This window comes from Eleutherodactylus coqui, chromosome 2 (assembly GCF_035609145.1).
Source record: "Eleutherodactylus coqui strain aEleCoq1 chromosome 2, aEleCoq1.hap1, whole genome shotgun sequence".
Taxonomy (NCBI): domain Eukaryota; kingdom Metazoa; phylum Chordata; class Amphibia; order Anura; family Eleutherodactylidae; genus Eleutherodactylus; species Eleutherodactylus coqui.
This window is the reverse complement of record NC_089838.1, coordinates 225,783,214-225,797,855: the sequence shown is the minus strand read 5'-3', so window position 1 is coordinate 225,797,855 and position 14,642 is coordinate 225,783,214. Positions and strand designations below refer to the sequence as shown.

At 40.5% G+C, this 14,642-nt stretch overlaps 1 protein-coding gene across 1 annotated transcript in view; it reads right to left on the bottom strand.

The window, feature by feature from the left end:
- The window catches only part of ZNF280D (zinc finger protein 280D), an 85,716-nt gene that overhangs the window by 33,314 nt on the left and 37,760 nt on the right, over positions 1-14,642 (bottom strand). The window contains exons 5-9 of the mRNA XM_066592554.1: positions 14,050-14,164; positions 10,517-10,732; positions 8,525-8,710; positions 7,175-7,284; positions 3,297-3,526 (exon numbers count right to left, since the gene is read on the bottom strand). Coding sequence (XP_066448651.1) covers positions 3,297-3,526; positions 7,175-7,284; positions 8,525-8,710; positions 10,517-10,732; positions 14,050-14,164 — 857 coding nt within the window. The remainder of the gene's footprint in view (positions 1-3,296; positions 3,527-7,174; positions 7,285-8,524; positions 8,711-10,516; positions 10,733-14,049; positions 14,165-14,642) is intronic.

The following is a 14,642-nucleotide window of genomic DNA, read 5'->3' as shown; positions in this document are numbered from 1 at the left end:
GCAAGTCTGTTCATTTTAGCTTGCAGACTATGCCCTTTGTAGATTTAAGCTATTCTTCAGCTTCACATTCTGCCATTTCAGCTTCTCTTTACGGGTCTGTATGCAAAAGATCTATGACCTTCTCAGCCAAGTAGAGGTCTTAAGACAAACCTGTCTCCCTAATGAAAATGATCAAAATGTCCTTTTTTAGCTGATTTGGAAACCAGAAGTTACTCAATCAAAACAGCAAAAATACAACAATTATTTATGTGTAGTTCGCAAACAGACCTATGCTGATTACTGTGAAATGTAATTAATCTGAATGGCTTAGTGCAGCAGAAACTGCTTTCATTTGTGGTTGAAGAGGATTCACTAAACATAGTGGGGTCAAATATGAGTTGTGACATCATGCCCTTTAACCAACAGCAATGCAAAAGTCTTCATGTCAGCACTGTTGTGCTCCTTATTGGAGGCCATGAGGTTATGCGGAATTCGGTTGATTCAAATAAATTTATAGGGGTTGTTTAGTTACTGGACAACCTACCCTGTTTAGTGCCTACTGTACTTAAATAACAAAAGAAAGTGTACTTACCTAACCTCTGCTGACGCAATCTAGCATTGCAGATCCACTGTGGTCCCGGCGTTTTTTGTGACAGATGATGTCACTGGAATTTAGGCCAATTAGAGGATGCAGCGACACCACTCGTTCTCCTGGCATGAGCGCTTACACTCTGAGCACCATGATGCTAGGAGTTTGGGGAGTTGATGCTGCAGTCTCTGTTTGGCTGCAGCAGTCACCCAGCTTCTGGTGACATCATCTGTCACAACAAATACCGGGACTACTTTCCTTAGAACCCCTTTAAGTGGGTGCAGAGCTTTCCTTCACTAGAATTTCAAATAATCCCAATTTGTAGTTAGAGAGGGCCAGATAGTTCTCCTCATGTATCTGATTCAGTAGATACTTTTATTTTCCATGAAATAACAGTGCCGGATATTTTTTTCTCAGAATTCCGCGATGTGCTGTTGCACTGTTAAGCTGCCTAGGAATTTCTGAATAAGTTAACAAATGGTTGTCACAATGCCCCTTGTTAATGGGGCATGTCCTTTTACATTATGATACTCTCAGCACTGACTGGATAATGTTACATAGCCCCAACTGGAACCATTCATTCTTTATGAAGTTTTTGGAGGAATAATACAAAAATAGCACAACACATAGTTATTTGATAAGACGTTGCAACATTATTTCATAGAAAGCATTTACTAAAACAGACATGAACGGAATAGTGACTGGTCCTCTTTGATGGCCATCACTGTGGTTCGCTATAGTTTCCGAACTTTAGAAATAACTTTCTTCTACCCTAGACTACCAAGGTTAGTGACCTGAAAGGTTACAAAGTTAGTGAAATTAACCTATCCAATTCCTTAAGTCACTAGAAACATTTTCCATTGTCTAAAGCTGAGCGCATCCTACAGCCAGCTACATCTTATAGTTCAAAAAATACTGTATGTGTTGCTGTAGATGCATCCAGTAGGGGTATTTAACAGAGGACGACTATACTGGAAAGAGGCTTGTTCACATCAGCCCTACTGTATAACTTTCATTTACAATGGAACTGCTAACATTGTGCCTGATCCATCATTACAAAATGCATCAGCATGCCACCTGATAAACCTCAGTAGACGTTTAATGGGGTATATTGGTGGTCTGTTAAGGTTTCCGTTATTTTGACAACAAGCATAATTATACATAATTTGCTCCTCTTGTCTGTACATTACTATGGGGACTGCCATCTTGCCTGAGGTGCTTTAACAATATTTAGAGATGCTTTACAGCAGAAATCATGTGCCATTCACACCATGGACAGGAGAGAACCCATCGCCTTCTTGTTATATAGGAAGGAGGAGTAGATAAACTGTGATTATCACCCATTTCAAATAGTCGATCCTGTGTTATATATAGATAAGTGTTAAGTGCCTTGTAATCCTACCTGTAATGAAATGAGATGCCAGTTGGAATGTTTTCTTCACAGAACTGGAAGTGTCAGACTATTATTTTGCTTAGTGGTCAGTGTAAAAAATACAGGATTTTAGGAATTTTTTAAAATATAGCTCATGACATGAAGAATAAAAAACACCAAAAATTCTCAAAAATATGTTTGACATAAGAGCCCGATTTAGGCATTATGCCCATGGCCGGGTCGGGTTCCGACTGTGAAATCATGCAGCGGAATCAGACCCTGTGCCCCGGCATTGACCTCCGTGTACCTGCTATGACGTCTTTCTGCTCTGCGGATATGGCGGCTGGCGCACCGCCGCACATGCGCAGTGCAGAAGGGTCACACCGGCGATGATACGGATCCTCTTCGACTCGCCACAGGACAAACGGCTTCCACTGACTGCAATGGAAGCCGTCCATGCGAGGCTTGCACTAGAATAGGACATGCTGCGATTTTCCACAGCGAAATGGAAAATCGCAGTTATTTCCTCTCATGGGCATAGAAAAGCGTTTTCCATAGCATGTCTACGGGCAGTATTTTCTGCGGGATCCGGAGGCGAACGCCCGCTCCGCATCCCGCAGTGCAAATATGCGCTTGGGCATTCAGCCTTATGGTATACAAATGGTAATTTTCTAATTATATATTCATTTTAAAGACGCTTCAAATGCATCTAAAGTTAAAACACGAATACTGGAAGTTCTCTATAATTCAGGTGTGTCACCATGCGTTTTAGGAAGAGATTTTCTAACCTTGTTGCATCTCTGTCTAAATATATTTCAGTGTATCCAGAACTTATTTTCAGCACTATACTGCAATATAACTTGGAATGTCTGACTGAGCAGAGGGCCTTCTTCAAATAAAAAAAAACAAAATGATAGCAGATTAGTTTCCTTTATCAACCCTTTTAACTGAATTTTACATAGTTTTCTATAGCTGTGCAATAATTCAGAATATTTAATAATCTACCCTACTTCGGGAATTTTACTGGGCTTGCTACAATTAGAATTTGAAAAACATTTGAATGTTCCCACATACAGCTGATACTTCTATGCACTAATTACTTTAGAACTGTGTGTTCATTGTTTATATAGTTGCATACTTACCAGGAAAATTCTTGCATGAGTATCGTACCTTTGCATGCAAAACATCATGTAGGCATATACACCAAAGATATTGATGTACAGTGGAACAGGCTCTCTTCAATGATCAGGCACCTATAACTGTGGACTGTGAGCTTGATCTTTTGAACAAAAAGGGAGCAAATATCACATAAGTCGTCCATGATTTCATAGCAGGCCTCTGAAATGATTCACTTACTTTATATTGTTCTTGAGGAGTTTCTGACAACTGAAACACTTGAATGTGCTGTGAGTCTTCTCTTCTTGGTGTACAAGCTGAAAATCTCCAGAATAACATCCATAATAAAAGTCGCTAACGAGCATGATCAACTTTCCTTTCTCATTATCTTCCATTGTGTTTAGTGGTTTGGGAACATCAAGGTTTGTTAATCCACTAAAAAAACTCAGCATTTTCTCTGGACAGCAATACTGCAATATAGAAAATGTAAGATTTCATGAATCACAAATGAATTCTGATAACAAAACAAATATATACTGAACATCTAGATGAATAAAACAAATTGTATTTTATGCTCCAAGGAACTGAACTGTTAGCCCCCATGAACACGGGCAGAAATTCCGCGGCGGGATTTCCGGCAGGATTTCCGCCCGTTGCTGCTGCCATAGGATTGCATTACAAAACACAATCTTAGGCAGACGACCGCAATTTCTCCTCGTGAAAATACACACGGAAAACAAATTGCAACATGTTCTATTTCTATGCGGGTCTCCCGAGACCGGCACAGAAATGTCAGTAGTGCCGGGCCGGCTGCGCTCTGCGCATGCACCGGCTGGCCGGCACATCACAGAGCCGGAGCCGCGGGAGCAGGTGAGACCTGCACTGGTCCCTGCAGGGGTGCGGGTCGGATCCCGCTGCGAGAATTCTCGTAGGGGATCCAACCCGGCCATCTGCAGGTGGCCTATATCAATAGAAAAGTTGGTTTAAATTTTACTTTGGATGTAATGGCACAAATAGACAAAAAACAAATCAAAATCTTGACAAATCAAAAAGCTTTTTTCTCTGTTTGGTATCCAGAAATGTCTTCATGTAAGACAGCTGTCTTGTATTAAAGGCAATGGCTCATGTATTCAATTGTAGATTCATTAAATGCGGTATTGGCATTTCATCCAATCACGGGCAAAGATTACTTTGCAATCAGCACTTGGGAGTATAGAAACAACCTAGTGGGCTGCGCTACTCTTTTTCTGTAACTGCCATGGCAGTGAAAGGAAATTATGGCAAAAGCAAGCTATGTGGCTTCTATAACTCAGAAGCTGTGGAAGCTGCGTTATTCACTGTACTAAGCTGTTTCTGTAATTCCCATTTATTTCTGTGGGAGTTACGTAAATAGCCTAAAAAATAGTTACATACAAAAAAAAAAAATCACCACTAAGAACTTTCTAAAAATTATGTTTTTAATAAAACTCCAATTTAAATTATATGTGATTGTTAGATGATAATTTCCCTTTTATAACCTTCAAATAGCTTCTTAGCAAGCCATGTAGTGGAGACAACAAAATTTGCATTTCTACTTTTTCTCTAATCTAAAGAAAGGTGCTAAATAAGTTTTGTACAAACAAGCAATGTTTTTCCCTTGAACTACCACTGGGGAAGTGTGACGCTTCTCAAGGAAGTAAAGGTTGCAGCCCCCACCTCAGACATTGTAGATCATGTTGTTTGAACAATTATATTTGGCTTATAAATTTCCATAGTTCCCATATGTTAAAAGTGCATCTAATTTAATTTTATTACACTTTGCTATGCTCCTTAATTCTATAAAAGAAAAATACATTTATTTCGTGCAGAAGGTTTATAGATAATAAAACATATCGATTATGCAAATATTAATTTTATTTTACACAACTGTTTGAGATTTGATTAACGAAGAACGAAAGTGTCTAATATAATCAATGAGCTGACTTATGATGCTATTACACAAGCATTATTGGCCACCGCTAAGGCTCACAAATTACTCCTAATTGCCGCGCTCAAGTTGTAAGTTCTGACATTTAACGGTAAATGGCTAGCTTTAGCAGCGGCTGCTAACGCTTGTGTAATAGCACCCTTAAGGTCAGTCTACACGCAACAATTATTATGATTTGTGCGTTTGAGTAATTTTATCAATAAATATTGCAGTTCGTATATGGTAATTAGTTCAGTGTGCATGGACATGTTAAGCAGATAGCGGCTAGAATAACAACAGCACAGCCACAAAGCGATAGGCAGCACAAAATCAAAGCCCGGATTACCAAGTGCTAAAGCGTGTAGTATGTAAGGCCTCATGTCCACGGGGAAAATCAGGCCCGCTACGGATTCTCCATGGAGAATCCGTAATGGGTCCCTCCTGCCACACGGACATGAGGCATTAAAATAAGAATTAATAAGAATTAACTTACCCGCAGTGGACTGGGCACCTCTTCTCTTCTTCACGGCCGGATCTTCTTTCTTCGGCCGGCGGATGTACTCGGCATGTCGGCGGCGTGCCGCGCGCATGCGCCGGGCACATCCGCCGGGCCGAAGCAAGAAGATCCGGCCGTGAGGAAGAGAAGAGGTGCCCGTTCCGCTGCGGGTAAGTTATTCTTATTTTAGGTCTCGCGCGGATCCAGACGGCTTCAATAGAAGCCTGCGGGAGCCGTCCCGTGGGAGACCCGCACGAAAATGGAGCATGTCACGTTTTTTTTCATGCTCCTTTTTTTAAAAATTCCCTTTTATTGACCATCCGCGGGTATTTATCTACCCGCGGGTGATCAATGCATCCCTATGGGGTGCGGTTCCGCGGGCGGGAGAAGAGTTAAAATCCGCTGCGGATTTTAATTCTTCTTTTGCCCGTGGACATGAGGCCTAAAAATTGCCTATCCTCTAATTGCATCACTCACTACAGAGTTCCAAACTGTTTCTAGAAATGACATCAGCATAACAGCGCTGCTCCTGGAGCTTCATGAAGCAGATTTCCATTGTCAAATGGCTGCATTGCAAGCCTAGACCTTTATGCCCAATGCCAGGGGCTATTCTACATGCTATCACACTTCTTACCAATTGGAGAAGAGTAGAGGATATGTAGGGCTTTCTCACTGTCACATTTAGGTTTGTTTTTTTTAATCAACAGTTGCACATCTCATAACTACCTGCACTAAATCACACTATTCATCGACTTCTTGACTTGGATATTTAACACCAAATATTCCTCAGGAAATTCGGAGTACTCATTGTTGTAAAATTTAGTTGATGATGGATAATTCTAAGGGGGTTTTATTTCCGTTTTTGGGCTAGGCCCCTTATGTCCAGAGAAGGGTCACATCAATGCGACAACATTCAAAGACCATTGCTGCTTTATGGTAATAGTTTGGGAAAGGCTCTTTCCAGTTTCACTAATGATTGTGCACAAAGCGAAGCTCATAAGCACAATCTGGCGAAATTGATGTGGAGCAAATCACACGGGTCCCTCTCCAACTCTTGTGAAAAGACTTACCAGAAGAATGGAGGCTGTTGTAGTCACAAAAAAAAGAGCCAAACACTATTTAGACAACTATGGCTTTTGAGTAGTATGCCCAGCTAGCTCATTTAGTTGTCATTGTCCAGATAACGTATAAGACAATAATATGGCAAAAAGGAAGTGTAAGTTGCAATTGTCTGACTTCTACCTATAGAACTTATATCAGTGTGAATATAGCAATTGCGGTGATGTAAATGGCCATCTATAGGGTGATAACTATTTGACTAGGGAATAATTTGACTACTCTTTAGTTGGTCGTTTAGGTCCATTTCTACATCCTAGTTTTAAACATCTTCTGACATTGACAGAGTTGTCAGAATATGCCTTACCTGTGGGGCAGAAGATGTATGAGTTAGAGAGCGGTGCACACAGAGTGCAAAGCCCCACTGATGACATCTGATATACTTCAGTGTCATGTCTGAAAAGATATACAAGTGAACCTACAATTTTATATGCTCAATTATTTCCAGTAATCCTAAATGTTATAATGGGCTTATATTCTTAAATATGTGACTGGTTGTGATACTTTGAGCAAACAATATTTAACTAGCAATATTTAAGAGCACTCAGTAAGCATTATTACCGTCATATGTTTCTTCAAAGGTTCCAAAAGGTTGAAATGTATGTTGCACTTTGGACAAGCTCGAGGGAATGGTGTTCCATTTTTTGTTGGTGTTGTAACTGCATTAGTACCTAGTTATAGGAAAGATAAGACGACCATTAGGATGGTTTCAAACAGTTTAAAACACCACTTGTTTGTGCCTTTCTTCATGACATTTTTTTTAAACATTTGTTCCTCAAAAAGTGCTGTAGCCAAACTTTTAGGGTTTTTCGAGATAAAATAATAAATGCCAAAGTACATATAACTGTGTATAACAAAGACAAGAAAAATACATTTTCTTTTTAAATGTGTCATGGCTCAAGCTTCACCATTCCAGTCCCAGAACCTCCGTCAGCAGTCACATGCTGCTCACGTACAAATAACTTCTGAGGCCAGCGATTGGCTTCAATGATTACGTAAAAGATGGATTATATGTGATTGCTGCAGGAGTTTCTGCTACCCGAGCGACTGGAACTGTACTGGGAATGGTGGGACATTTAAAAGGCAAGTCATGTTTATTTTTTGCTTTGTTTTACCCAGTTATCTGTCCTCTGGCAATTTTTTTTTAAGTTTAGAAAAAGCCTTTTAGCCCATGCGGATCTAAAATTTTGATGGTGTTTTCTCTCACTTTTAGTACATTTTTTTTTGGTTCAGTGCCAATTTTTTTCAAAATGCAGTATGCTCAACGTGTGGCATCTTTTTCATGTGTTTTCCCATTGGCTTCTCTGAATGACTAGAAACCCGTGTGAAGAAAAAACGAAACAAAAAAACTCAATCCTAAAATGATTTGAAAGAAAACAAATGGAACTAAAAAATAAAAAAAAAATCTGCAAAATAAATTTGTGTAAAGGAAGTCTTAAAATAGAACCTGTCACCTCGAACATGTTGTCCAAGCTACAGGCATCATGTTATAGGGCAAGAGGAGCTGAGCAGATTGATATATAGTCTTATGGGGGAAAAAAAAATCAGTATAATTTGTATTTTATTCATTTATATCTGTGCATATTCTGATCTTAACAGTCCAATGGGCGGAGCTATCAGTGATTGACAGCCTTCCCTTTATGTACAGTCATACGTAGGCCGTTGTCAATCACTGATAGGACCGCCCATTGGACTGTTCAGCTCAGGATCTGCAGAGGTTTAAAGGAATAGAATACAAGTTATACTGAATCTTTCCCCATAAAACTCTATATCAATCTACTCAGCTCACCCCTGCCCCATAGCATGCTGCCTGCAGTTTGGACAGCATGTTCAAGCTGACAAGATTCCCTTCAACCCTTATTTTACTAAAAAATACATAAGCCAAAAGAATTAAAGGATGTTTTAAAATACCTTTAGAAGGGATATTTTGTGGTAGCGCAGTTGAAGACATTGGGTTCGATGCTGTAGTAGATGCTGCAGTCGTCCTTTTATCTGTTATATTCTCGTTGGTTTTTGGCTTTTTTGGGGAAACATTAGTCAACTCAACAGGAGATGGGCGCTTTTCCATTAACACATTTTCATTTCGTCCAATATTTGCTTTAAGGATAAAAAAACATTCAGAGTTTTGCGTTTAGATTTTACACAATTAAGAAATGTCCTGACTCTCCCTCACATCATCCCAAGCAATATGGAGCTTTAAAGTGTACCTATTATTATAACTGTTTTTCATGGTAAATGGTCTTCTGCCTCATTGGGGTTTTTTGCCTTCCTCTGGATCGACAAGCAAGGGGAGGGTGGAAACAGGCTGAACTGGATGGGCATTTGTCTTTTTTCAGCCTAACAGACTATGTGAATATATGAAATATGTAGTAGTATATGTTAGAAATACGAGCAGCAGCCAGTTATTCTCCTTTTCCAGCCTATAGACTCTCTGTGAATATCTAGAGACTATCTCAGTCTCTAAAAAAAAATCCGCCTAGTGTAAAACACTACAAGGGCCTTCACACTTGCGATAAAATTGTGTGATTTTCGCATGTAAGACAGATTGAAAAGGCAGAATTAGGAAACTAATGACTTTCAATAGTTTCATTCCCATTTCTGATATTTTCATCCATGTGATGTGGAGTGGAAGAAAAAAGAAAAAAAAAAAAAAAATTAAAAAAAAAATAAATCGCAGCATGCCCTATATTTCAGCATTTTGTTTTTTTTTCTAACTTCCATGTTTCCCTATGGAGCCTCCTTTTTACCGCAAAGAGATTTTCGTGCGATGCAATGCGTTTTTAATATTTGTAATTCCTATTCTCTATCGCAAGAAAATCGCAAGCAGCAGTGATGTTTTTGCAAGAAACAGCATCACTGATTCTCAGGCATCTCATGAGCAAAATTGCAGAGATCTGCAGGCGGCCATAGTCTGATTGCAGGTCAAAATTAGTGCAATGCTTTAATTTTTTTTTTAACACCATTGTTTAGTCCTTCAAGGAAAGCTGAAGATGCAATTGTGATCGTTAGCACAGTACACTGCATTACTTACATAGTGTATTGTACTATGCCTATGACGGCAGGGTCTTCTAGTCTTGCTTACATAGCAGACACAGAGAACTTCGTCAGACCTCCGGATGCCATAGGATTGCTTCAGCATCCTGCGATTGCATTGTGGGGATGCGAGTGGGTGACGGAGAAAGCCCCCTCCCCATGTGAACCGCTTAAATGCCACAGTTACTATTGAGTGTGGCATATGAGGGGTAGAACAGCCTTGATTGACGGTTTCTATGATCCTGGCAGTTAGATCAAAAGCTGGGCTTTCAGTTGACAGCTAAACCTCAGCTCTTCCGAGCACAGTACACCCTTGCCATGCTAAATCTGCAACACTGCAGGAAAGCATTGATGCAGGTTTAAAGCCCATCAGTGGCCCACCGTAAAAAGGTGTATTGGCAGGCACTAATGGGTTAAGGCTTCACATAAAGCAATGCTGTGAACTCGGAGTCAATGCGGCACTTGTATTACAGACTTGTAGGCACTATATCATGCCTCTATGAGGCACGGCATTGCTTCTTAGAAGCACAACTACTACAGGAGAATACCCACAGTTATATGGCATTCAATGTAACATGCCTCCATGAGGCTTGCAAAAATAGAAAAACACAGCAGAGGAAGGGAAAAATATATGAAGGCCAGATGCACTACCCAGAAAAGATATGTATAGCTGCCTGATGAGTGATTGCTTTTTGTTTAGTTCTTTTGTGCTTTAAACAATAGGTACACTTTAACAAACCACTTTTCTCCCTTATGAAACGTGTAAGTGTGTATCATTATTGCTGTTCCCATTATGCTATATCAGAAGTAATATAGGCTCAAAATGTGTGGAATTTGTTTTCATCTCAGTTTTTAAATTCATTCTGATACCTGCTGCATTTTGCATAAATATAGTTTGTTGGGTTTTCTGGTTATGCAGTAGTAAAGGCTGCTGAAGTCCTGGTACTAGGTGGTTAACATTTTGCGTCATCGATGGGACTGGAGGAGGAGGTCTATGCATAAAAGTGGGAGCTGTCCTTGCTGGAGATGAAACAGGGCGGAATTGGGGTAAAGGTTGCAGTGGCCGGACTAATGGAGTAGAACTTCCTGTAATAAATATAATACACTAGGTTTACCACAAACCACTTGGACAGTCATAAAGAATGTAGACATAAACATTATTTCCAACCCATAAACTACTAAAAGGCACATTTTATTAATAACATTATAAGATATGTATGAAATATCAATTGAACTAATTCTGTAAGTGAGCTTTCTTCAACAGATTAACATTTTTGCAGACTAGCACCTAATGAATATGATGTACATATTACAATCCTGGCCAGTGCAAAGTGTACAGAGCTGTCTGCTTCCAATTCCAAATACAGTGATAGCTGTACAGCAAGCAGGTGATTGACTGGGTTGCTGATCAAAAGACTACCACTAGAGATGAGAGAGCACCCAAATGCTCGAGTCCGCGTTATTCGAGTCGAACTTTTCCTAAAATTCGAGAGCTCTCTCTCTCTCTTTCGTGGTAGCATGGTAAAAGATAAAATGGAAACCTGTTTCTAAATGTTAAAACTACTCAAAACAGATGTGTCATATTCATTATGGATATAAAGCATGAATCTATTATTTCAAATATGATCAGAACCTTAGTAATAATAGTGTTTTCAGATTTTATAACAGTAAAATATTGTGATCAACAAATACACTACTATGGAAACTAACAAAACAAAGTACATGCCATGAGAATTATGGACCTGTGCTCATTACAAGCTATGTATACCTTCACAATATAACCATAAGAAATGGTTACTTCATTTTTATTATTCAGTGGATGTACCATATTTTGGATGAACCCTATTTTTCGGACTGTAAGATGCACCCCAGGTTTGGACAAGGGAAAAGTGGAAAAATATTTCATACTGATTAAAACATTCCTGGTGATGTGACATGATTACCTTGTATAACATGATCTAGACTGCTTCTGTACAGATCAGTTACTCCTCAAAATACTAGGTGAAAGCAGCAGTGAGACCTCATATAAAAGGGCAGCTAAGCAGTATAAGGGTATATGGCCATAACCTACTTTCCGAGGCCAGTGAAATACTTCTGAGCTTGAATGCTAACTACACCCAGCAGACAAGGGCCACATAAATAAAGGAAAAAAAAGGAGACAAAGGATGGGGAGCTGTAGTAGGTAAGACGACGAGGGGTTTCATCCTCACTGCTGGGGATGATATTGTCCCTCATTTTACATATACTTAGTAGACTTGATGTTTGCTACGTGAACATAAAATAAGTTCATTCACATTTGCGACGTTTCCCTGCATGACATTGCGTTGCCAGCAGCAGCAGCAGCAGCTCGGGCCCCAGTGAAAACGATGGGAGAATATGACAATGCCCTGTCACGGCTGTGACAGCCACGCCGGGGAATTTCTTCAGCCCCGCAGAGAAGCGAGGCTGTTTTCATGTGAAAACGCCTCACATATAAAGGGGTTCCACATAAATAGCGAGGCCGATATTGGGCTGAGACTCTCTGTGTAAAGGAGCCCTGACTCTCCCTAGTGGCGCTGTTGACTAAAGCAAAACAGGGCCGCTAGACTTAAAGGGGTTGTCCCGCGCCGAAACGGGTTTTTTTTTTCAACCCCCCCCCCCCCGTTCGGCACGAGACAACCCCGATGCAGGGACCTAAAGAAAAATCCGCACCGCGCTTACCTGAATCCCCGCTCTCCGGTGACTTCTTACTTACCGGCTGAAGATGGCCGCCGGCATCTTCTCCCTCGGTGGACCGCAGGGCTTCTGTGCGGTCCATTGCCGATTCCAGCCTCCTGATTGGCTGGAATCGGCACGTGACGGGGCGGAACTACACGGAGCTACCCGGAGCCCCATTGAGATAAGAAGAAGACCCGGACTGCGCAAGCGCGGCTAATTTGGCCATTAGACGGCGAAAATTAGTCGGCTCCATGGAAACGAGGACGCTAGCAACGGAGCAGGTAAGTGAAAAATTTCTTATAACTTCTGTATGGCTCATAATTAATGCACAATGTACATTACAAAGTGCATTAATATGGCCATACAGAAGTGTATAGACCCACTTGCTGCCGCGGGACAACCCCTTTAACATAGGAACTTTGATCTGGCCTGTCAGTTGCTCAATGCATCAAACTCAAATTTTATGATTTTACATGGTGGTTAGAATGTAAAAAAACTAATCACACCAAAATCAGTGCGGTGCAAGAAAAAGCCTGAAGGCTTTTTTATATTAGATATCATCCTCACCAGTGAGGCTGAAGGCCCATCTCCTCTTATCTACTACAGCTCCAATCCTTTGGTTCTCTATATACTATAGGCGAGTATTCAATTTAATTTAATTTTAAGCCCATGTAATGGATTTTTTTGTCAGGAAGGGGGGGTGGGGTGGCCGAACCCCTTTAATTGTTTAACTGATATTGAATGACAGCTGAGAGCTGCCTCTAATTGGTCCCTGCGCTCAGCCAATCAGAGGCAGCACTCACTCACCCATTCATGAATTCATGAATCGGTGCGTGAGAGCTGCCTCTGATTGGTGAGGGCTGTGACCAATCAGAGGCAGCCCATTCAGCAGGCGGGGATTTTAAATCCCCGCCTGCTGAATACTACAGAGAGCAGTTCAGGAGAACTGCCAGCCGGACGCGGCTGAACTCCGGCTGCAGGAAAAAGGTGAGTATTATTTTTACACATTTTCAGGATGGTTTTCAGGGAAGGGCTTATATTTTAAGCCCTTCCCCAAAAATTCATCCAGCGCTTGCCGGCAGCCCATTGCTTTCATTGCTGGGCCGTTTCGCTGAAAATGCTGCTAGGTGCAGATTTTTCAGTGAATCGTCAGCCCCGGTCACACGATTTGCGGATGCGCATCCGTTATGCGATCCGCAAATCGCGGGAGAAAACGCCCGTGTGACTGAGGCCTAACTTTGCACTAGGTCTTAATTAAAAATGTCATACCATTTTGGCTCTACAGCTCTGTAGAGTCTAATCCTGCAGTCCTACTGCCTTCCATTTGTTCCCAACCTTATGTTAACATTCAGTGGGTTACCAGAAAGTAGGGGGACTGGTATGACTGCAGAATTAGACTATACAGACTTTGTTGCTGTTACCACTAAAACGTTTAGGCTTACATAGTAGCGGTATGAATAAAAACAATAGGCAATTTTCAATCAAGGCCTACTGCAAAAGTTACTTTATTTTATGGACTGGCTTAATGCTGTAAAGTGATTTTAAAGGTGTACATAGGCTTTAAGCTCTTAAGTGCAAGGTACTTGAGGAAGCCATGCAATCTGCACTAAAAAAGGGGGCAATTTAGGACATTATTGAAATGTATAAATTTTATTAGATTGTCTAAAACCATTACAAAATGTAAAATAGTGAAAATGAATTCATACCTGATGCAGTGAATGTTTGCACATTTTGGTATTGTGTTAACGCTGTGCTTGGTCGTAATGCAAACATTACATTAGAATTATTGGAGGCAACCTGGGGAGAGTTCATAATGTAACCCTGAGGGAAAAAATGTACATGTAAATATAATAAAAATGACAGTACAAAAAACATGTCAATAAGTATAATTATAGTAATTGGAAACCATTTTTTCTCAGGACTAAAAGGAATCCCAAAGGTTTGTTCTTCATGTTATGGCACATCCTAGTGATATACCATTTAACATTTTGTGATGGGAGTATGCCTTTATATCAGGTTATAAGGTTTAAAAGGGCTTTACCAAGATTGACTTTTATCACCCATCCCCTTTAACTATACAGTGAAATAATGAAGTCAGACACATTTAACATACAGTTTTGTCATAAATGTTCGAAGTTTGTATAAGCAGGATCAGGAGTTGATCCCGCTCCATACCATGTGAGTGTGGGCGGTCTTTGACTGATTGCGTTTTTTAATTCTGACAGCAGCATTTAAATGTCCCCGATTGGAGTTCGGAGGTCCCGAATATCCAGCGCCCCTCCTGTGAGGAGATTGTGGG